The 23,366-nt window shown below is 42.0% G+C and overlaps 1 protein-coding gene across 6 annotated transcripts in view; it reads right to left on the bottom strand.

The window, feature by feature from the left end:
* LOC126379359 (uncharacterized) overlaps positions 1–23,366 on the bottom strand; it is a 54,385-nt gene that overhangs the window by 13,227 nt on the left and 17,792 nt on the right. For 3 of the 6 annotated variants that reach the window (XM_050028069.1, XM_050028068.1, XM_050028070.1), the window contains one exon: positions 19,362–23,068. In XM_050028069.1, the coding sequence (XP_049884026.1) occupies positions 19,574–23,068 (3,495 nt within the window). In that variant the 3' untranslated portion in view covers positions 19,362–19,573. Of the gene's footprint in view, positions 1–284; positions 464–1,247; positions 1,383–3,772; positions 3,941–4,567; positions 4,731–6,140; positions 6,337–6,893; positions 7,001–7,542; positions 7,622–8,869; positions 9,255–9,458; positions 9,595–10,911; positions 10,988–11,317; positions 11,390–12,138; positions 12,306–19,361; positions 23,069–23,366 lie in introns of those variants that run through there. The other 3 variants (XM_050028071.1, XM_050028072.1, XM_050028073.1) reach the window with 3 other exon arrangements.

Raw genomic sequence — 23,366 nt, 5'->3', positions numbered from 1 at the left:
TCGTTAGATGAGTCATGTCATGGACCTTTGGCGGCTCAATAATAATCCTGACACCAGGATTGATGAGGTTGGTATTCCATCTCACAACCCACACGATAGAAGATCATATTTCAGCCGTTCGTCCCAGTTACTACTTGGAGAACGTATCGCAATGACAATACGGCTAATCGTTGAACCGCCGCATTACAAAACGGCCCTGTTTTTGAAAAAAGCTAGCCGTAATGTAATACAGCGGATTATACAATCCGGCTGCGACATATACATATTAGTGGTCGTGACCGTACCAGTACAAGGGGTAAGACGTCGTCCTTGAGGTGCTCGAGGTATTTGTCTGCGGGCGGCGTCAGCGGCTGCTTGTCCTCGAGCCGCAGCGCCACGCATGACGTCACCACTGGCAGTTTCTGGATGCTCAGCTGCTCCGGACACGGGTACAGGTTTTCTAGACCATTGATTTGGGTGTTGCCTGAGGGAAGGGTAGAAAACAATAAGTAATGTAAACGGCCTCCGTAGTCCCGTGGTTGAGCGTTGGGTGAGCCCGGAGGTTCCGGGTTCGAATCCCGATGGGGACATATCACAAAAACACAACAAGCCTGAGGGTGTCCAGTTGGGCGCGAACCTCGGCTCACGGCGTCGTCTGAGAGGAAAAATATTTGAAAGAGTTAATCGACCCTAATGGATCGATAGCGATAAGTGCTGATTGAGGGAAATCGTCGACCACGCCGGCGGGGTCGGTATCTGGGTCCTGAAGAAATATGCGTGAGTTTATGTATGTAATGTAGACGACAGGTCGACATGGCAATTCTCTAGTGACGTGACTTTTTCAATATCGATATATTTTTATAATGTATGTAACAAAATGTGAATAAAATAATACCACGTTTTCATTTAAGTTAATATTTATTCATCTGAATCATCTAACGTATCGCTACAAAAACAATTATTTTTCCATTCAATGTCACAATTTTCTAACACTTCTAGCTAGTTCTCGAGCTTGAGAGTGAATTATTGGTTTTTTTGCTTGAATACGCGACGAAGATGCAACCGTAGCCATTTTTAAAACACAATAGTAATAAATTATGTGAGCGAGATTATAATCGATAAACGCGGTCGATACGGACTCGTGCGACACTAAGACTAAGACGCCGCGGGGACTGTGCGGGTGTGCGGGGCGACCCCGCCTCCGCGGCTCACCTCATGCCCCGATTGCCATGGCGACCTGTCGTCAACAGTATGTGTGTAGTACTCACCAAACTCAACATACTCGAGCAGGTACTTGTTCTGCCTGACATTGGTGCGCTTGACGACGGCGCGGTAGTGGTGGCCATCCGTGAACTTGCTCACCACGTACTGGCCCATCGCCGGCGGCTCCGTCAGAGGGGTCGCTGCGGAACAACATAGCTAAGCACATTCTCTGTTGTTTACTATCGGGAGCAGTATGAATCATTCGTTTTTAATTCGCGTCGCGAGGGAAGGGTAGGAAATGATAATTAATGTAAACGGCCTCCGTGGTCCAGTGGTTCGAGCGTTGGGCTCACGATCCCGAGGTCCCGGGTTCGATTCCCGGTGGGGACATATCAAAAAAAATACTTTGTGGTCCCTAGTTTGGTTAGGACATTACAGGCTGATCACCAGATTGTCCGAAAGTAAGATGATCCGCGCTTAGGAAGGCACGTTAAGCCGTTGGTCCCGGTTACTACTTACTGGTGTAAGTTAGTAGTCGTTACATGAGCCATGTCAGGGGCCTTTGGCGGCTCAATAGTAACCCTGACACCAGGGTTGATGGGGTTGGTAATCCACCTCACAATCCACACGATAGAAGAAGAAGAATTCCCGTGCGAAAGTATACAGCATGTTAGTAACGAATACTATTTATTTATTTCACTTAATATCAACTCATAATAGTCTCTAGTCATTCCCCAATGTTTTCGTTACGATGCCACTAACACCCTGTAAATTGGTAAAGATTGGTACTGATTGCAGACTACCTGTATTAAATTAAGCTCCAACTCAAATGTACGCTATATGAGGATGGCATATTCTGTACAGAATAAACCCTCTTAAAAATATTAGAATAAAAAAAAATTGACAAAGAAGTTAATGTGACGTGGTTTCAAAGTGTATATGTCGTGGCCAGATCGTAGAATTGATCATTACATGATGTGTTCGACGATTTCATGAAATGGTCATATTTCATGAAATAGCCAACTCAAGTTGACAATATCGTTGAAACGTTGATGTTTAATGTTATTTCAATCAACGTTTGGCCATATCGTTAATGTAGGCGGTGTCCATGCTATGTGGTGTAATAAAAATGCGAAATCGATTAATTTCTTAGGTTCAAAATCATGTACCTATTCGATATGGAAAATTGTACAATTAATAATAATAATAATAATAAAAATGTTAATTTCTCTACTTAAAACACAAAACAAAACAAAAAATTTTCTTAGTTGGCTAACATTGTGATACAAGTGTATTTTAAGGGAGCTGGTGCTTGTAAAAGGATTTCCCTTGTACTACAGGTCACCAGGCCCCAACCCTTGGTAATTATTTAATATATTCTAATGTGTTACCTACTAAGTAGCTACAAATATTAGAGAAATGTATAATTATATAATCCAAAAAATATATCAAAAAAAAAACAGAAATAAAAAAAAAGAAATTAAATAAGGGAAAAACTGACAGGAACCTTCGAGATACGCAAGTGTGTGTGTGTGTGTGTGTGTGTGTGTGTGTGTGTGTGTGTGTGTGTGTTCTTCTGGGCAATTACATTGATTCATCCATTATAATATACCGATGGATAATGATGCTAATTTTACGATATGATTGCCAACATTTGGATATATCATGAAGTAATGCATTTAGTTGTTCATATCGTTAAACGTTTTGTGTTCATTGATTTGGCCAAACTACATCATAGAATAAAAATAAGAATAAAATAAATTTATTGCCAGTAACAATTTACATTTGCTATATGAACTAGATAATTATGAATATTGCGAATATGGACAAAAGGAAATGGCTCAGCTTGTGCTGCGATGGAGCCATGCTATGCCATCATGATGTGTGATATTCTATTTCATGTAATATGACCATTTCATGAAATGATCGAGCACATATTTAAAGTCCCGCTGTCGAGAACCAATCTTGGTTGGTACTCGCCGGTTACTCGCGCGATGCGGGTGCTTAACGCCCTGGCCCAGGACAACCCGGACGTTGACCTGTACAGCTGTTCGGTTGCCAAATTCACAGATGTGGCATTTCGCTATTGTTCTAGTTAAATAATAATAATTCTTATGTCTTATATGTGTTTGTTTCAGTCGAATTGGTTTTTACTGTAATGGCTGAATGTAACATAACATAATAACATAAACTGCCTATATACGTCCCACTGCTGGGCACAGGCCTCCCCTCAATCAACCGGAGGGGGTATGGAGCATACTCCACCACGCTGCTCCACTGCGGGTTGGTGGAGGTGTTTTTACGGCTAATAGCCGGGACCAACGGCTTACCGTGCCTTCCGAAGCACGGAATCATCTTACTTTTTCGGACAATCAGGTGATTCAAGCCTGAAAAGTCCTTACCAAACAAAGGACAGTCTCACAAAGTGATTTCGGCAATGTCCCCATCGGGAATCGAACCCGGACCTCCAGATCTTGAGCCTAACGCTCTAACCACTAGACCACGGAGGCTGTTATTAAACTGTAAAAATAAATAATAAATAAATACATCATGAAATGAACAATTCTAAGATCTGTACTCGCGTACTCACCAGTGAGCCCGTACAAGGCGGTGTCGTGCAGCGCGGCGTCGAAGCCCCGCTGCGTGTCTGTGTCGGCGGCGCGCACGTACACGTGACTCGTGTCCGTCACGTGGACCACCAGCACCGTGCTCCTGTTGGCCACGTCCGGCCGGGGCACCTCCGGGATCAGCGCTGGCCCTGGATAAAACCATACTATAACAACGAACGACCTCCGTGCTCCAGTAGTTCAGCTGGGCTCACGATCCGGTGGTCCCGGATTCGATTCCCGGTGGGGACATATCACAATAATTACTTTGTGGTCCCTAGTTTGGTTAGGACATTACTGGCTGATCACCAGATTGTCTGAAAGTAAGATGATCCGTGCTCCGGAAGGCACGTTAAGCCGTTGGTCCCGGTTACTACTTACTCGTAAGTAGTTGTTACATGAAAGCAAGAAAGAAAGAAACCAATATTGCTATTTGACATTTGTTGGGGGGGACGGGACCTATAATACAGGTTTCCACCTAGTATAGGCATCGGCCCTCCACAAAGAGATGCTGTACTCTTAACTATAAGTCAATTGTTACTGTATTTGTCTTTTTGTGGATTCTAATAATAAACTTTACTTTTGTATGCGCAAATGTCAAATTGCAAAATTGCTTTCTTAAATGAATTGCTTCGATGTGGCCATTTTAACCGCCCTGGTCTACACAAGATGTTAAAAAAACTCCGGCCGCAAATACCAGAAGCGGGTGTCTTGGGCGTCCTGTCCGTTAACCCCCCTGGTCTACACAAGATGTCAAAAAAAACTCCGGTCGCACATACCAGAAGCGGGTGCCTTGGGCGTCCTGTCCGGGTACTGAACCTCCGGTAACCAGCGCGAGACTACACCCTCGCCCATCGCCGTGCCGTCCTCCGCATTCTCAATTGACACCCTGATGCCACTCGGAGATTTCTCTAGGAGGACGCATTTGATGCTGTTGCCGACCTGTTGAGAACAAGAATTATACACAATACTTTTTTACCTATTCGGGTAGGCAAAGGGAGCTTAGCCCATAAAGCCTGGTTTTGTCTTATTCTTATTTGTAGAATTCAGTATGCAGGGTGTTAGAGACATCGTAACGAACTCTGAGGGGGATGATTCAAACCATGACTGAGTTAATATTTATAACTTACTTATAAATTAAACACTAACTAAATTATCTAAACAGGTTGTTATCTAAATAAAATTAAGAGGCTTAATTATCTGTAAAACTGTAGTTACCTAGCCTTAAGTATCTAATTACTTACCGGGAAGACATGTCCAATAATTGTAACTGATTTATAGAAATAAATTCATTTTTATTTTATTTTTTTTATCTAGATATAGAGTCTGCTTGTGCGTACGTATGAGGCAAGATGATTGGACACCTAATAAGACACGACGAATTTATTAAAAACATCATAGAAGGAAAGCTAGAAGGAAAGAGAGGAAGGGGAAGACCAAGAAGAGCTTACATGGCATAGATTAAAGAAAAGGTTAACGTCGTGTCTTATAGGGAAGTCAAGGAATTGGCGTTTGATAGACTGGAACGGAAAATGCTGCTCCGACAAGAGCGTGGCTCTTAACACTTTCAAGGACAGAACGTCTAATGACGTTCCGTCTCCAAGTTCATTTCCATGGTCTCTGTCCGTGAAAGGGTTATATTGAAGATCATCCAAGCAGTTTCCGGCGACGGCGACTCCTAAATGTCTATCCCAGGTCGATGTTATGATAGGCTCTAATATGACTAGCAAAACCGAACTTCGATTTGAAGGTTCGGTCACATGGCGCACAGAATAACTGGCCAGCAGAATTAAACGTATAGTTGTAGTAGGGCTTGTGTCGAGTCTTCCGTATTTGGCGTTTTACGTCAAGATCTCATTGATGATGATGATGTGTGTACTGTTGACGACAGGTCGACATGGCAATCGGGGCATGAGGTGAGCCGCGGAGGCGGGGTCGCCCCGCACACCCGCACAGTCCCCGCGGCGTCTTAGTCTTAGTATCGCACGAGTCCGTATCGACCGCGTTTATCGATTATAATCTCGCTCACATAATTTATTACTATTGTGTTTTAAAAATGGCTACGGTTGCATCTTCGTCGCGTGTTCAAGCAAAAGAACCAATAATTCACTCTCAAGCTCGAGAACTAGCTAGAAAAGTGTTAGAAAATTGTGACATTGAACGGAAAAATAATTGTTACAAATTTTCTGTCAATCGGACGTTAGATGATTCAGATGAATAAATATTAACTTAAATGAAAACGTGGTATTATTTTATTCACATTTTGTTACGTACATAATAAAAATATATCGATATTGAAAACGTCACGTCACTAGAGAATTGCCATGTCGACCTGTCGTGTACATTACGTACGCTGACGGGGCCGGTGAGCAGGCAGCAGAACTCTGGCTGGTGGTACCGCGGCGGCAGGCGCGTGCACCGCGAGTGCGTGTGGTGCACGAGGCGGGCCGCGTCCACGAGCGCGGCGCGCGACGGCGACAGGCAGCGGGCGCGGTACCAGCCGCCGTCGGCGCAGTTGAAGTACGAGAACGTCTCGCCCGGCGACACGCTGCGAGGCGAACACGGTTTTGAAAGAAAGGAAGAAAGAAACATTTATCATTTACATTATTACGAGGTTTTTCTTGCAGCTTCATTGCTTTTAGGCATTTTCTGGGTAAGCTCGTTCCAACGTCGATCTCTTCTTGTGGAAGAACGAAGTCAAGAGCAAACCCATCTTAATTAAAAAAAAAATAAAAAAAAAACTTCTTTTCCCCAGCTATACAGGTTGTGAGAAGCTGCAGTAGTTTTAGTAACTATGTTACCTACTGAATAAAGATATTTTTATAAAGATAAAGATTTTTATTGTGCATAAATTTAGATAGTTATAGATAATAGTTGCAGTTATAGTTGCAAATTACGTTTCACTAAATTTTGCCTTTGCAGGCATATACACATTTTACACAGGCAATGATATTTCATTTCACACCATATTTCATTATAACATAAGAGAAAGAAAACAATAATAAGAATAATAATAACAATAATAAAAAAAAACATCAAAAAATTATTAAATGAAATATATTATTATTAAAGAATATATACAAAATTTTGAATTTGAGTACATACGAAAATTCTCCCTTCTCTGTCTCGCAGTCGGCGGTGTACCGGTCACACAGCAGCTGATACTCGTCCTCATATTTGTCGTGCAGAGACAAGCACACGAAGCCGTCCACCTACACACACAGACAATTTATTTATTTATAAAGGTACATACAACATTAATCAGAAATCAGAATCATTCATTCAACGTAATTATCATGGATAAACTTGTTGAAGGTCCATTTAACATTATTGAATCTCCGTCATTTCGCAAGGTGTTATGGCTGAGGAGAAGAAATGACAAGAAACTGCAACAGCAACACATCTTTTAAAAACCAATGAGGGTATACATTACAAGTTATAATAACTAGAGGAACACATTTAATAACAGGCATTTTTATAGTTTAGGTTCTCTGCGTGTTACTGTTATTAAGAGGACTTTTCATCATCATCAATTTAAGAGCCACGCTTTTGTCGGTGCAGCATTTTCTATTTCAGTCTATCAAAGGCCAATGTCTTGGCTTCCCTATAAGACACGACGTTGCGTGCGACGAATTTATTAAGAACATCATAGAAGGAAAGCTAGAAGGAAAGAGAGGAAGGGGAAGACCAAGAAGAGCTTACATGGAACAGATTAAAGAGGACTATTATTATAAAAAAATGGTTTTTTTTTTACCTTGACTGCGCATTCCGATGCCACCGCGTCTACTGACATCATCACCACGTCACCTACATCCAGCAGTTCTATCATGTAGCTGTGGACAAAAATAGATTTTGAAAGGATTCCTGTTGATTCTAGTCAAGGAAGTAAATATCAACTTAAAATACCAAAATGCTCTGCAGGCTGAGTCGAGTGGAGGAAGTGTCGAGTGGAGGATGTGTCGAGTGGAGGATGTGTCGAGTGGAGGATGTGTCGAGTGGAGGATGTGTCGAGTGGAGGAAGTGTCGAGTGGAGGATGTGTCGAGTGGAGGAAGTGTCGAGTGGAGGACGTGTCGAGTTGAGGAAGTGTCGAGTGGAGGAAGTGTCGAGTGGAGGACGTGTCGAGTGGAGGAAGTGTCGAGTGGAGGAAGTGTCGAGTGGAGGAAGTGTCGAGTGGAGGAAGTGTCGAGTGGAGGAAGTGTCGAGTGGAGGAAGTGTCGAGGGGAGGACGTGTCGAATGGAGGAAGTGTCTAGTGGAGGACGTGTCGAGTGGAGGACGTGTCGAATGGAGGAATTGTCGAGTGGAGGAAGTGTCGAGTGGAGGAAGTGTCGAGTGGAGGAAGTGTCGAGTGGAGGAAGTGTCGAGTGGAGGAAGTGTCGAGTGTAGGACGTGTCGAATGGAGGAAGTGTCTAGTGGAGGAAGTGTCGAGTGGAGAAAGTGTCGAGTGGAGAAAGTGTCGAGTGGAGAAGGTGTCGAGTGGTGGACGTGGCGTGTGGAGGAAGTGTCATGTGGAGGAAGTGTCGAGTGGCGGAGGTGTCTAGTGGAGGAAGTGTCGAGTGGAAAAAGTGTCGAGTGGAGGAAGTGTCGAGTGTAGGACGTGTCGAATGGAGGAAGTGTCTAGTGGAGGAAGTGTCGAGTGGAGAAAGTGTCGAGTGGAGAAGGTGTCGAGTGGTGGACGTGGCGTGTGGAGGAAGTGTCATGTGGAGGAAGTGTCGAGTGGCGGAGGTGTCTAGTGGAGGAAGTGTCGAGTGGAAAAAGTGTCGAGTGCAGAAAGTGTCGAGTGGAGAAGGTGTCGAGTGGTGGACGTGGCGTGTGGAGGAAGTGTCATGTGGAGGAAGTGTCGAGTGGCGGAGGTGTCGAGTGGAGGAATTGTCGAGTGGAGGAAGTGTCGAGTGGAGAAAGTGTCGAGTGGAGAAGGTGTCGAGTGGTGGACGTGGCGTGTGGAGGAAGTGTCATGTGGAGGAAGTGTCGAGTGGCGGAGGTGTCGAGTGGAGGAATTGTCGAGTGGAGGACGTGTCGAGTAGAGGAAGAGTCCAGTACAAATTTTGGTCAAGATCAGACAAAGAGAGGAAACAAACATACTTCTTCGGGACGAGCTTCGTAACAGGAGTCGCATCACTGACACTCGCCGGCGGCTTAGCTGCAACCTGATTGGCAACAGGAGCCTTCACCTCCTTCTGATTGGCAGCAAGAGCCTTTACTTCCTTCTGATTGGCCACGGGGGCTTTAACTTCGTTCTTATTGGCGAAAGGAGACCTCTGATTGGCTGGCGGGGTTTGCGGCTCTCTCTGATTGGCTGACGGGATTTGTACCTCCCTCTGATTGGCTGCCACCTCTCTCTTGATAGTTATCTTTACCGGCGGAATATGTGCCGGTGATTCTTTAACAGGGTTTGGTTTCGCTGGTGGCGTTTTGAAATTAAGTCCTTCGGAAGATGAGTTAGATCTTGGTGACGGCTTTGCTGCAGCTGTATGGTAAAAAAACATGTATCAATAAATGATACGACAAGTAAACTTAGGTAAAGATACTGAATCAAGTTTCGAGTTGTATTAACGTTGCGCCAGCGAAGTGTATGCTGACGTTCTTCTATTAAGAATGCCCAGCGCCGCCGCAAGACGAAATACAGCTAGACCGTTCAGTTCCGGTTTTTTTATAATGTGCATAAGCTCACCGTTAGCCCCCCAGTCATCGTCATTCCTCCGCGGCTGGCGGTCGTCGGAGCGGTTGCTATTGAAGCTCCTGTTCTGAGCTGGCCCCTGACGATTCGCCGGCTTGTTGGGCGGACGGAAGCCGGGCGGGTGGGACTTCTGCGGAGAGAAAAAAGTACATAATTTTTTTTTTATTTGCCCGCAGCTTTGGTTGAGGGGAGGCCTGTGCCCAGCAGTGGGACGTATATACGCTGTGTATCTATTTATTCATAAAGGTACACACAGCATTACAGTGTAACCTAATGCGTCAACTCACATAACATAACATAAATAGCCTATATACGTCCCACTGCTGGGCACAGGCCTCCTCTCAATCAACCGGAGAGGGTATGGAGCATACTCCACCACGCTGCTCCACTGCGGGTTGGTGGAGGTGTTTTTACGGCTAATAGCCGGGACCAACGGCTTAACGTGCCCTCCGAAGCACGGAATCAACTTACTTTTTCGGACATTCAGGTGATTCAAGCCTGAAAAGGCCACATAATATCTCTTTATTTTTCACTTTCCTTCCACCGTCTGCAATTGGAATGCCATTGTTTTTAAGTTTATATGTAATACAAACTGGACTTAAAAACAGACATGAAACAGTAGGAGTAGGGCCCTGTGCTGGGAGGTTTTCTGGCATTCATATAGTGCAGTTTTCACTAACACAGGATCTTCGTGGTCCAGTGGTTGAACGTTGGGCTCACGATCCGGAGGTCCCGGGTTCGAATCCCGGTGGGGACATACAACTAAAATTACTTTGTGATCCCTAGTTTGATTAGGACATTACAGGCTGATCACTTGATTGTCTAGCCGTTGGTCCCAGTTACTTACCGATGTAAGTATGTAGTCGTTACATGAGGGGCCTTTGGCGGCTCAATAGTAACCCTGACACCAAGATTGATGAGGTTGGTAATCTACCTCACAACCCACACGAGAGAAGATAGTGCAGTTTTCACTAACGCAGGACCTCCATGGTCCATTGGTTGAACGTTGCGCTCACGATCCTGAGGTCCCGGGTTCGAAAGGTAAACCTAGCTCAGACCCTGGTGAGAGTGGAGAGTTGCCGTTCTATACGTAGTATTATTCCTTACACATACATATACACATAAACAGCCTATATACGTCCCACTGCTGGGCACAGGCCTCCCTTCAACCAACCGGAGGGGGTATGGAGCATACTCCACCACGCTGCTCCAATGCGGGTTGATGGAGGTGTTTTTTACGGCTAATAGCCGGGACCAACGGCTTAACGTGCCCTCCGAAGCAAGGAAAGTCTTTACCAAACAAAGGATAGTCTCATAAAGTGATTTCGACAATGTCCCCATCGGGAATCGAACCCGGACCTCCAGATCGTGAGACTAACGCTCTAACCACTAGACCACGGAGGCTGTTATTATTTTATTCTTTGGTAATGTAATGTTATCATCTTACCCTCTGGGTGTTGTCTTCTTGGCGTGTATCGCGTTGCGGCGAGCGCGGTCGACGCAGGGGCGCCGCCGGTGTAATTCTGTGAAAATGAAAAAGGCGTCGTTTCGCAAAATGCCTACGCTGATTTCAATTTGGCTAACCTTGCTATCGGCCGACGCAACCAGCAGCGAGACATAGAGGGTGTTAGTGACATCGTAACAAAAACTTTGAGAGACGACATTATTCTAAGATATCAAGTGGAATTGAAAATAATTATAAAAAAAAAAACTAAAAAAAAAACATGAATTTTGCGACAAGAAGACTTGATATCAACTCAGAATCATAGTCAGAATCATCCCCTCAGTATTCGTTACGATGTCACTATCACCTTTACTATCCTTTGTATGAATCCAAGAGTTTGATAACTTACTTAATATCGGTCAAAGCGGCTGCAGCTGCGCCCATATCCAACTCCGGTTCCGGTGCTCGGCTCGCTGAGCTGCTGCGAATGTGAAAATTATACAGGGTGTTAGAGACACAAATAACATACCTACATATATAAATGTTAAGTTTGGGGTGAAAGGTTCCTAATGGCTGTGAGGGCTGGTTATCTGAGGCTAAGGCTGAGATTGAAACGCCCAGAAGTATACAAAACTCACTGAATTTAATTTAAATTCGTACAAAATACGTTCACTTTACAGTAGTTAAATCCAGAGCAAGAACGGAAGTGAAGAGACAAAAATGTTGTCACACTAAAAAAATATAAATTTAATGTTGGGGTTGCCAACAATAAACTCACGCCTATTCCCACCGGTTTATGTTTATGTATTTATGCAACTCACAGACTCTTTTTTTTTTATTTACTTAATTAAACATTGAGTATAGTTTTGACGCATAGCATCGCTAAACCAGAAATGGTTTGTCTCGATGCTAGGTTTCCTGGCATAAATCAATTTACACAGATCAATTTACATACAGATCTTAACTTACAACTTAACGACCTCTGTGGTCCAGTGGTTGAGCGTTGGGCGCACGATCCGCCTAGCTTGGTGAGGACGCGAACTGATCACCAGATTTTCCGAAAGTAAGATGATCCGTGCTCCGAAAGGAACGTTAAGCCGTTGGTCCCGGTGAGTAGTCGTTACATGAGCCATGTCAGGGGCCTTTGGCGGCTTTGACTCTGAGGGTTGATGAGGTTGGTACTCCACCTCACAACCCACACGATAGAAGACTGACTGAATATTTACTTACTTGACGAGATTATGGCAGACGGCCACGTGTCTATCGCGCCAGTCCTTGCGCTGGCATTGTTGCGAGCAGTACGGGGTGACGCCGCAGCGCGCACAGTAGTAGTACGCAGGCGCGGCGCACACCACGCACGCGCTCGTCGGCACGCACTGCAGGCCGGGCAGTTTTAGCTGCGACAAGTACTCACAGAGCTCATACGCCGGACGACATTCAGATCAAATATTCTTTATTAAGGAAGAATATCTTAATGATGTGACTTATTGTAGATTTGCCGCAGATGGCATTAACTACTTGGCCGGACAAATGGGGAGCGCTGAAGGCTTTCACGTTACAACGTTTCAGACAACAACAGGCCGGGGGGTGCCCAGTTGGGCGCGAACCTCGGCTCAGGGCGTCGACTGAGAGGAAGAATATTTTAAAGAATTAATCGACTCTAGTGGGTCGCTGAATGAGGGAAATCGTCGGCCACGCCGGCGGGGTCGGTATCGGGGTTCTTTAACAGTGCGCCTGTTGTACTCTTTCTTTGCCGCTTGTTTATGTATTTGATATCGGAATGGGCGCAGGCGTTGATAACATACTTTATGGCACATACAGGAAATACAAAACAGAAAAACGGGATAACGGAGATGTGCTGAACGTTGCGACGTGTCCTGTACGTGTTATACCTAATCTCCCCAAAAAAGTGTCAGAAAAAACGCAATGTAAAGCTAGCTAGGCAACTCTCGTTTGCAACTCCTCCGAAGCGCAAAGCGGTAATTTATATTGGATCATATGCACATATACAGTCGCGGCAGTCATCTTGTAAGCTATATCTATTAAAGCTCCGAAACCACTTGTCTTGGATTAAAGAGAAGGCGAACGTAGAGTCTTATAAGGAAGTGAAGGAATTGTTTTAAGTTTACGCGGTTATTGGTGCTAATTCCTGTAAATATCATCTAATTTTAAGTTATATCTGTCATTTTCTTATCCGCCGAAAAAGAAAGGGACGGGTAATCGACAAGCATAAAATTTATGGAACACACGTCAATTTTATGGACAAATCTAAAACAACCGTCTAAAAATTTTACATCACTAAAATCATCATCATTTGATTGATTGATTGATTGATCACTCAATAACCCGACACAGGTAAGTAGACAGCACGTCAAACGGATTGCATACCAGCGACATACCTTTTTGATTCGCCCGGGTTATTCATTCATTTACTCATTCTTCCTAAAATTAAGAGCTGTGAATCATCCGTCCCTTTCCTTTTCGACGGATATGAAAATGACGGATGTAACTTAAAATAAAATTAGGCGGTGTCTGCAGGAATCGGGGCCATTATCATAATTAAAACACGTAATAACTGGTTCTTACCGCGTTTAAATCAGGGATATGAGACTCCCGATATTTCGACACTGTTGCAAGTGCCATGATCACGGGATGACTGATGAGATTGGAGTGGAGTAGGTAGATCCATAATTTTCGACGGGCAGACATATCTGTCTACCCTCTTTCTTTGTCGCTTGTTTATGTATTTGATATCGGAATGTTCGGAACCTTCAGTCACCCCGTCTCATAGTCTCATATCTCTGCTTTAAACGCGGTAAGAACCCGTTATTATGTGTTTTAATTATGATAATAACCGCGTAAACTTAAAACAATTCCTTCACTTCCTTGTAAGACTTATGTATGTCGAATAAATATTTTTTCTTTCTTTCTTTCAATTAGTGAAGAAATTGGCCTTTGATAGTGTGCGTCAAGCTAGCGGCCTCAAAAAAAAAATGGGCACGAAAAAATAATTTGACCATACCAAAAAATAGTACTCTTATTGAAAAAAATAGTACCTGTTGTAAAAAAATTAGTACCATCACGGTTCTGGATTTATAGCCATGTTTTATTGCACTTGCTAGCTTGACGGTGAGCGAAATTTGGCGAGAGTTAACGACAAGGTCTTTCGCTTTGATTTAAACGCCAAAAAATAGTACCGAAATAGTACTCACCCCCTGCAAAATACCGAAATGAGTACTTCAACAGTTCCAAAGTTATAAAGGCAGTTCTTTGATCCCGCTAGCTTGACGTTTTGAAAATACCTATTATCTGGGGAACGCTTGCATACTTCAGTATGTAACTAATATCAATAAACTCGTATGAAATAGTACTTCCTACCATCATAATTTGGACCTGATTCTCTTTGTAGAAATATGTTAAAAAGTCATTATAACCTATGTCATACATTTATCAAGACAGGTACCGTCGCGAACAAAATTATTACACATGCTCAAGAAGGATGTTGTCAGATTTTAGTATTTTTTCCCCATTTTTGGGTAAAAATTGGTGAAGTGCCAGGGTTGTCAGATGAAAGTAATATCATTGTTGAAACTCTTTGAGTTATTCTACAAATACTGCAAATTGTTTATTAACAAACACTTCGATCCGTAACAATTTGAACATGAAGGTATAAATTATAAAATAAAACAGTAGATTAAAAATGAATTATGATGTATTAAAATCACAGATTGTTTTCCATAAGAACTAGACCCATGCAGCCATTTTCTATTAAAATTATTGCATATGGGTGTATGCAACAGCAATTTTTTGTAATAGCAACACTCATGGTAGGGTAGACCTCCAAAATGGCAATACTGGCGATGGCAATACTTACGAATAAATTGTGAGGTTATGTAATTGTCAACGTGACTGTATCAACAACAAATGTATGGCATAGGTTATGATGATTTTTTAACATATTTCTACAAAGAGAATCGGATCAAAATTATGATGGTAGGAAGTACTATTTCATACGAGTTTATTGATATTAGTTACATACTGAAGTATGCAAGCGTTCCCCAGATAATAGGTATTTTCAAAACGTCAAGCTAGCGGGATCAAAGAACTGCCTTTATAACTTTGGAACTGTTGAAGTACTCATTTCGGTATTTTGCAGGGGGTGAGTACTATTTCGGTACTATTTTTTGGCGTTTAAATCAAAGCGAAAGACCTTGTCATTAACTCTCGCCAAATTTCGCTCACCGTCAAGCTAGCAAGTGCAATAAAACATGGCTATAAATCCAGAACCGTGATGGTACTAATTTTTTTACAACAGGTACTATTTTTTTCAATAAGAGTACTATTTTTTGGTATGGTCAAATTATTTTTTCGTGCCCATTTTTTTTTTGAGGCCGCTAGCTTGACGCACACCCTTTGATAGACAAGAATGGAGAATGCTACACCGACAAGGGTTAAAATGGCAACATCGAAGCAATTCATCTAAGCATATATGCGCAAATGTCAAATTGCAAAATTGCGTTCTTAGATGAATTGCTTAGATGTGGCCATTTTAATCCCCAAGAGCGTGACTCTTAGTGATGAACAAGTTGGCAACAAATTGACGCGCACCATGTGACGCTTAATGTATTCATTTCATTTCAACAAACATATTGCTTCTAGTTTTACCCTCATTAACCTCTCATATGCCGAGATACCAGACACAATAGATTTTACATTGTGTCTGGTCGAGATCCGCGTTCCGGCGTTTAAGGGGTTAAGCTTTGAGGAGCTAGGTGGCGCAGCGGTAAACGCGCTCGGTCTGCGATTGTTGAAGTTAAGCAACTTTCGCAAAGGCCAGTCATAGGATGGGTGACCACAAAAAAAAAGTTTTCATCTCGAGCTCCTCCGTGCTTCGGAAGGCACGTTAAGCCGTTGGTCCCGGCTGCATTAGCAGTCGTTAATAACCATAAATCCGCACTGGGCCCGCGTGGTGGTTTAAGGCCCGATCTCCCTATCCATCCATAGGGAAAGCCCGTGCCCCAGCAGTGGGGACGTTAATGGGCTGATGATGAGGATGAAGCGTTATAATGGCCCTGATTCCTGCAGACACCTCCTAATTATAAGTTATACCCGTCATTTTCTTATCCGCCGAAAAGCAAAGGGACGGATGATTGTCAACAAGTTAATTAACGAATTAATAACCCGGGCTAATAAAATAGGCATCTCGCTGGTATGCAGTCCGTTTGATGTGCTGTCTACTTAATTCTGTTGGGTTATTGGCCGATGTAAATTTTTAGACGGTTGTTTTAGATTTCTGCTCAAAATTAACATGTGTTCCATAAAATTTATGCCTGTCGATTACCCGTCCCTTTATTTTTCAACGGATAAGAAAATGACAGGTATAACTTAAAATAAAATTAGATGGCGTCTGCAGGAATTTGCACCGATGTGTTTTCTTTTTTTAGACTTTCTAACTTATGTGAATTAAAGGAAAAACTGTATTTGTACAAGTTTATTTCAAAAGAATACTTACAGAACCATACATCGAAAGTTTTTCTATTTCAATGGTGCAACAACAACAGAGGTTCTAGAAAGGCCACATTGAAGCAATTCATCTAAAAAGCAATATTGCAATCTGACACTTGCGCATATAAAAGTAACTGCGCAATGTCAACATGTCAAATAGCAAAATTGCTTTTCAGATGAATTGCTTCCATAACTCCTTTAATAAACTTATGTGTCGCTTTACTTTCTTAAACAATTATTAATTTAATTTTGGAACTTTCGAGTGATGTCTGCAAGAGATTTTTACCGCGTTACAAACATATTGCATGGTACCTTAGTTGTTTAAAATAAATAAATAAAAAAAAAACAAATAATCATAACACTCTTTATTAAAAACTCGTAAAACTAAGCAAATTAAAAATTAAATGGAACAATCAATTGTGACATAATAATAACAATTAAAAAGAACAAAATAAAACTAATTGTAAAACTAAAATTAGAAACCACTGAAAACAATACTTACCCTAAAACTAATGTAAATCGGTACAAATTATAATGGTACGTAGGTAAATCTAAATTTGGTTTATTTGTCATGACAGAACGTATCTCATCTTTAACACAGAGCAACAGGAAAAGGGTATTGGCGTGTGAACCCGGTTACAAAATAAACATTCATAGGCCCCGATTCCTACAGGCACCATCGTCGTAGGGCCTGGCAGGAAGAATCTACTCTCATTGTCCTAGCACGCCCACACATACACACGCAGGAACACGTATACACTAGTGATGTGCCGGATCGTTAAAAATGTATATCCGCGGATACGGATCGTTATTTTCTCTAAAAAAAAAAGAAAGTTTTAGTTATTTCATTGTTATAAAAGTGATATTTTATCTTGCTTTCATTATAAAGATCTATCTATCTAAATGTTTGCAATATAAAGGTGCCAAATATTTGATTTTAAGAAATAAAAACTATCTGAATGGGATTTTATAGTTTTTTATTTAATAATTCTACTTGATCACCTGAAAAAGATCCGTAAAAGATCCGCGTGAAAAGTAACGGACACGGATACGGATTTTTCTTTTATCTCGGATATCCATGGATACGGATATTCGGAACATCACTAGTATACACACACACACACATCCTCACACGCACACACAGAAGTGTTGAAACTCCTAATGAAGAGCTAATGAAGAATGAAGAGCCGAACCTCCTGGCACTTGACTTAGTCTACAAGGCGGCTCGGGCCAACTAGATGTCACCACCTGTCATTTTCTTATCCGCCGAAAAGGAAAGGGACGGATGATTGACAGTTGTTAACTTTAAAATGAATGAGTGGATGGACGAATAACCCGAACGAATCAAATAGGCTGTAAAGTCGGTGAAATGTAAATAAATAGGTATTTAGCTGGTATGTAAACAGATTGACGTATGCTGCCAATGTAAAAATGTTCGAGGGTTGTTTTACATTTGTGCCTAAAATTGACGTACGTTCCATAAATTTTATGCCAGTCGATTATCCGTCCCTTTCCTTTTCGGCGGATAAGAAAATGACATATATAACTGAATAACTGAAAATAAAATTAGATGGTATCTACAGGAATTAGGACCATTGTATGAGTAAGAACGAGATTTTTGTATGGAATGTTTAAGATTTGAGGAAGAAAATCACATTACTTACAGTGTGATTTTTCAAAATGGCGCTTACGTAGTTTTCAGTATAAGACGACGTTATTATATTCTTATTCCGCCGTCTTCCGCCGTGTCTGCATATAATTTTCGTGAACTATCTCGTCATCAAACAACTTCAACAACATACCTAAAGGGGTAGGCAGACGTATACAGTATACCCTCTCCTCTGCAGCTATGTTGAAGTCTCGTTATCTCCTTTTCCATATTGCTCTGTGCGTCTTCATATACTAATCTTGTATTCATTTATTTGCAATTAATTAAACCCATTTTACGTCATCGACGGCTACTGTTAACGTGGATAATAGAGGGAATTATGGTAAATGTGTTGTGCTTAATGAATACCACGTACAGTCATGAGCACTATAATGTACCCACTTTAGGACTCTGTCGCACTAACATATTTGACATTTAGTGAGACTTAACAGTTCAATTTGTCAAAAAAGTTAATGTGACATGGTGCCAAAGTGTATACATATTAATGCTCGTGACCGTACTTATTGCAGACCTTCCTTTCTTTGATCAGGCTATAGCTTGATCTGTATATAAGCTCTATGACCTTAGTACAATGTTCTAGAGGGTTAAAAAGACCACATCGCGCCTTTTTGACATTCGCGCATATAAAAGTAAGTGCGCAATGCAAACATATGCGCCATAGCAATATTGTTTTTTAGATGAATTGCTTTAATGTGACCTTTTTAACTCCTCTGATCCAAATCTAGGACTTGCATTTATTCCCTTTATTAAACAAATTAACAGCAACTTAAAAAAGAACGGCCTATTTCTGACAGTGTCAATTCAGCTAAGTATGGAATGTCAGTTTCGGAATGTCTCTTGCAATGTCGGCAGTTTCAAAATGTCTCTTGGAATGTCGGCAGTTTCAAAATATCTCTTGGAATGTCGGCAGTTTCAAAATATCTCTTGGAATGTCGGCAGTTTCAGAATGTCTCTTAGAATGTCGCCAGTTTCGGAATGTTTCTTGGAATGTCGGCAATTTCAGAATGTCTCATACAATGTCGGCAGTTCTAGAATGTCTCTCAGAATGTCATGTTACTCAAGTAATAGCTTTGTGCCGACTACGCGAACTTTCACCAGAGGTTTCAGCTGTATATAACAGCTATTACAGCAATTGATACTATTCTCGTTTGTAAAACGAGTTGTCAATCTTTCCGAAATTTTCAACAGTTTTTGAATGTAGAAGGTACTTCCGACGTCCCTTCATTATAGGATAAATGTTCGAGATATATTGATATTTACAAACATCTTTTTTAGATTTCAGTTTGCCAAGAAAAAGCAAAATAAAGATGCAAAAACCACTTGTTTGGATTAGTTTTATCGGAATTCTAGAATATTCGCGTATTCGACGTCTACCCATTCCTAAGCGGTATACTAACGTCTACCTGGTCACTTTTTAAAACTTGACATTGGAGTCTCGTTACATCTAATCCTTCAGTTACCTACCTAACTACATCTTGCTCTAGACGCCTATTAGAAAAAGAACTTCAGTTTTTCTCCTCCTATAGTCGGATCGAAATTCTTACCTTGAATGACCGAAGCCGACTGCCTATCTATAAGAATAGTGAACTTACCATTATTTGGGTACGGGGAGTCAGTGTACACTTTCCAAAGCTCAGTGTTCAAACCAGGATTCTTGTCTTCGAGCAGGTCAAAGATTATGCTCAAATCGTCCTTGTTGTCTGGTAGGATGTCCATAGGGATCTTCAGGATCATCTTTTGCCAGTCCTGTGTGCTTTCTACTGGTACTACAACATTATTATCCGCGCTTCGTGGAGATTCATGCTCCACCGAAGCCACGTCCTCAGATCTTTGCGAGGGTACTCCAGTGTAGAAGAAAAGCTTCTCATCTCCCATTGACAGCTTAAAGTCTTCCTTTTCAATGATCTTCGCTGATGTCTCGTCTATTTCTAAATCACATATTTTGTGGTTAGATTTCTCGCGTTGTTTTATCATGTCCCAATCGTCGACTTTCAAAGCTGGGTACTCCCTTCGTAATTCGCTTATTAGATCATGGTAAGACTTATCTTTCGGTCCTTGCATAGTCACTTTGCTCTTAGATTTCTTAAGAGATTTTTCACTGGATTTCTGATTTACTTTCTTCGTGTGCATCTTACTGAGTTCTTCGAGACTAGCTTTCGGTTTCAGCAGAGATTGTAAATGCCCCAATTTGAATTGGATCGCGTTACTGCCTACGAATTTGTTGAAGTTAGGGCTGGTCATCACTTGGGCGGAGAGCTTGTCAATTTGCAAGACGACATCTAGCTTAGTCTTCGTCTTCACTGTGCTGATCTTCCGCCAGAATTTAGTTCGCAATCTCGGGTTCTGCTTCTGTAATACTGCTATGACGTCATCCATATCCTTAACGGTCTTCACAACCATGCTAATAATGCCCACGGCACCACGGAACTCGGTGGATTTCAGATGAAGATGCAACTTCGAGTTTACGTGGGATAAGTTCTCCTCGATCCAACGCCTAGACTGCATGTTTTGACAGATGATGAAGATCACGCCGTCAAACAAGTACATATCATGGAACTTGGGCATTTTATCGTCATCCAATTCGCCTTTTTCCAGTAACTCTAACGCGATGTTTTCAAGCGTCCTCTTGATCGAATGAAATAGTATATCGTCGACGCGCGATTCGGGATAGTTGGATGGTCCTACATACAATTTCAAGTCATCAGCGATCAGATCTGAATAATGATTGGTTCTGATTCTAGTCAGTGGGGAGTTCATGATTTCTGGGTCGATAGGAACGTACATACTTTTCAGCACAATTTCTCGGAGTCGCTTCGCATCATTGTTGTCATTATCTGGTTCCAATATAGCGTGTTCTTCAAAACTGACATCGCGTTTTTGTCTATCAATGATTCTGAAGCTGATCTTATCGCCATCGTATGTAGGATCGAAGTCGGGACTCTTAATAACTTCAAGGGATTCAGGGTCTACGCCGAATTGTCGCTTTTGTTTTCCTGCAACGTCAGAGTAATACTTCCAACAGTCTGGCTTCAACTTTGGATAAATCGATTGGAGTTTTAGTAAAATCTCGACTGATTCTACGTGAGCGTGTTCTCTGGGTAACCTCATGACGATTCGAGTGTATCTAACCAAGTTCTTAATGTCCCTAAAAGTGAGTTTCAAGCCTGTAGAGTTGATAAACTTCGGCAACACCTCTGTCAAGTAATCCTTAGTTTCAAGACTATCACAAATATAGATTACAGCCCCATTGGACAAGTAAATATCTTGGAATTTTGGTATAATCAAGTTGGCAAATCGTTGGTTTTTCATGTCCTTGTGCAGGTATTCTTTGAATAAATGCTTTAATCTTCTAATGTGGGTGCCTTCTAATTTGTTCTGTGGGTAACCTTCGAGAGTTATAGCGATTTTGAGTTCGTTCTCCACGTGAAGGTAATTAGTCCTCCTGTGATAGGCTATGCCTCGGTTGCTGTCGATATTCAGATTACTATTTCGTCCAATAGTAAGGTTGTCATTGCTTTCAATAATCGACTCTGTTTTCTCAGAAACCGCAATAGTGGAAATCACTTTATTCCTATCTTCATTGAGATATTCGTCTTCTTTGTATTGGTCACGTTTCTCAGTCTCCTGATCGCTGAAGTTTGTCTCATCCGACCAGTTGATTATCTCATCTCTTTCGCTGATGTACTTAACGTCTTTTAGTTTCTTTAGCACTTCTTTTTGTAAGTCGCCTTCCAAATCAGACTTTTCCACAGGGGCTTCTTTGTGCGTCTTGGCCTCCATTACAACTTCAGTGACCTTCGACTCTGACTCTTTGATTTCTTTAACAGTTTGTCTGTCTTCAAAAACTTCATCTTCTCGTGGCGTCCTGGGCGTCGCGTTCTCAGATTTAATTTCTTCCAAGAGTTTTACTCTCGATGCTACGCTAGATAAGTCTTCTTCCAAGTCAGACAACAAACACTCGTAATATATCTCCGTATAACCCGTCAATTCGAACTCCATTTGCTCGTAATCAATAATATTTTTAAATGAAGGCCCTCGTATAATCTCTCCGGAAACCCTATCGATGAGGAAAGAAGTCACCTCAACACCATCGAGCATTTTCTGGGCGTATATTTTCCATAAGTCAGTTTTCAAAGTGGGATTAAAATACTGCAAAAGTTTGAAGACGTCCTGCGCTGTGGATGGCCAGCAAGTTTGTGGTATCTTCAACACGGCCAGACACAGTCTCTTCACTTTCGCTTTCAGCAAGATCAAATTTATACACATCCGTTCCTGCAAACCTGGAGACACTCTTACCATCCAGTCTCTGGTATCCAAATCCTTACAGATGCAAACTATGGCGCCCTTATTTAAATAGTAGTCTAAGAAAGACGGCATCTTCTTCAACAACCCGGCTTTAACCTGCATGTCTATGACTTCCGTCAGACACTGCTGGAAGACCGACATCTGCCGAAGACGCATCTTCGACTTGGGGTACCCGGCTAAGGCGACTACTATTTTCAATTGGTCATCAACTATGTCAATATAGTCAGAGTTCCTCAGCTGTAACAGTCGGTTCGTCTCGTCTGCCTCGTTCTCTGTGTCACTATAAATGTCACTGTACTTCAAATCGCAAGTCACCTCACTCTTATTCTTCGAAACATTCTTTCTATGCACCAACTCAAACTTCTTACTTACTTCTGACCTTTTGCTCACAGTATCGGTGTACTTACTATAGTCAGACTTTTTACTGGTCAAGTCTGTCGTTTTGCTACTAACCGCGTCTGTGGTTTTCTCTATAGTTTTGGGATAGTCGGATTTCTTGCTACTGTAGTCCTTTTTCGTGTATTTGGAGTACTCTGACTTATCTTTGTAGTCGGACCGTCTTTCGAAGGTGCGGTCGTCGGAACAGAGTTTGCAAGTGGAAGGAGTGGAGCTGCCGTCTTCGGGGGTGCATTGCTGGTCCCAGTTTCTCTGCTGGGTGCACGGGCAAGGGTCTCGCTCGTTCTGCAGACAAATTACTCTATATCGATACTGTTCTGACTAGCTACCCTCACAACATTCACCTGGAGTCTACGTCACAGCACTAGTTTTATATGCTTGACTGCTGTCATATTTTGAAACTTAAGCTGCGAAGTACCGAGGGTATGACGCAGCTTTTGTATGGTGTAGTCTTACAAAATTGACTGGGGGCTTACATCAAGACATTGATATTCTGTCGTATATTAAAGTTGTAAGGCCCAATGTCCTTTTAAAATTTAAACCTCGTTTAAATATTGCACCTGGAAGTCTGGGCCTTACGAAG

This window comes from Pectinophora gossypiella, chromosome 29 (assembly GCF_024362695.1).
Source record: "Pectinophora gossypiella chromosome 29, ilPecGoss1.1, whole genome shotgun sequence".
Classification (NCBI taxonomy): domain Eukaryota; kingdom Metazoa; phylum Arthropoda; class Insecta; order Lepidoptera; family Gelechiidae; genus Pectinophora; species Pectinophora gossypiella.
The sequence above is the reverse complement of the archived record's forward strand: the minus strand, read 5'-3'. Positions and strand labels throughout refer to the sequence as shown.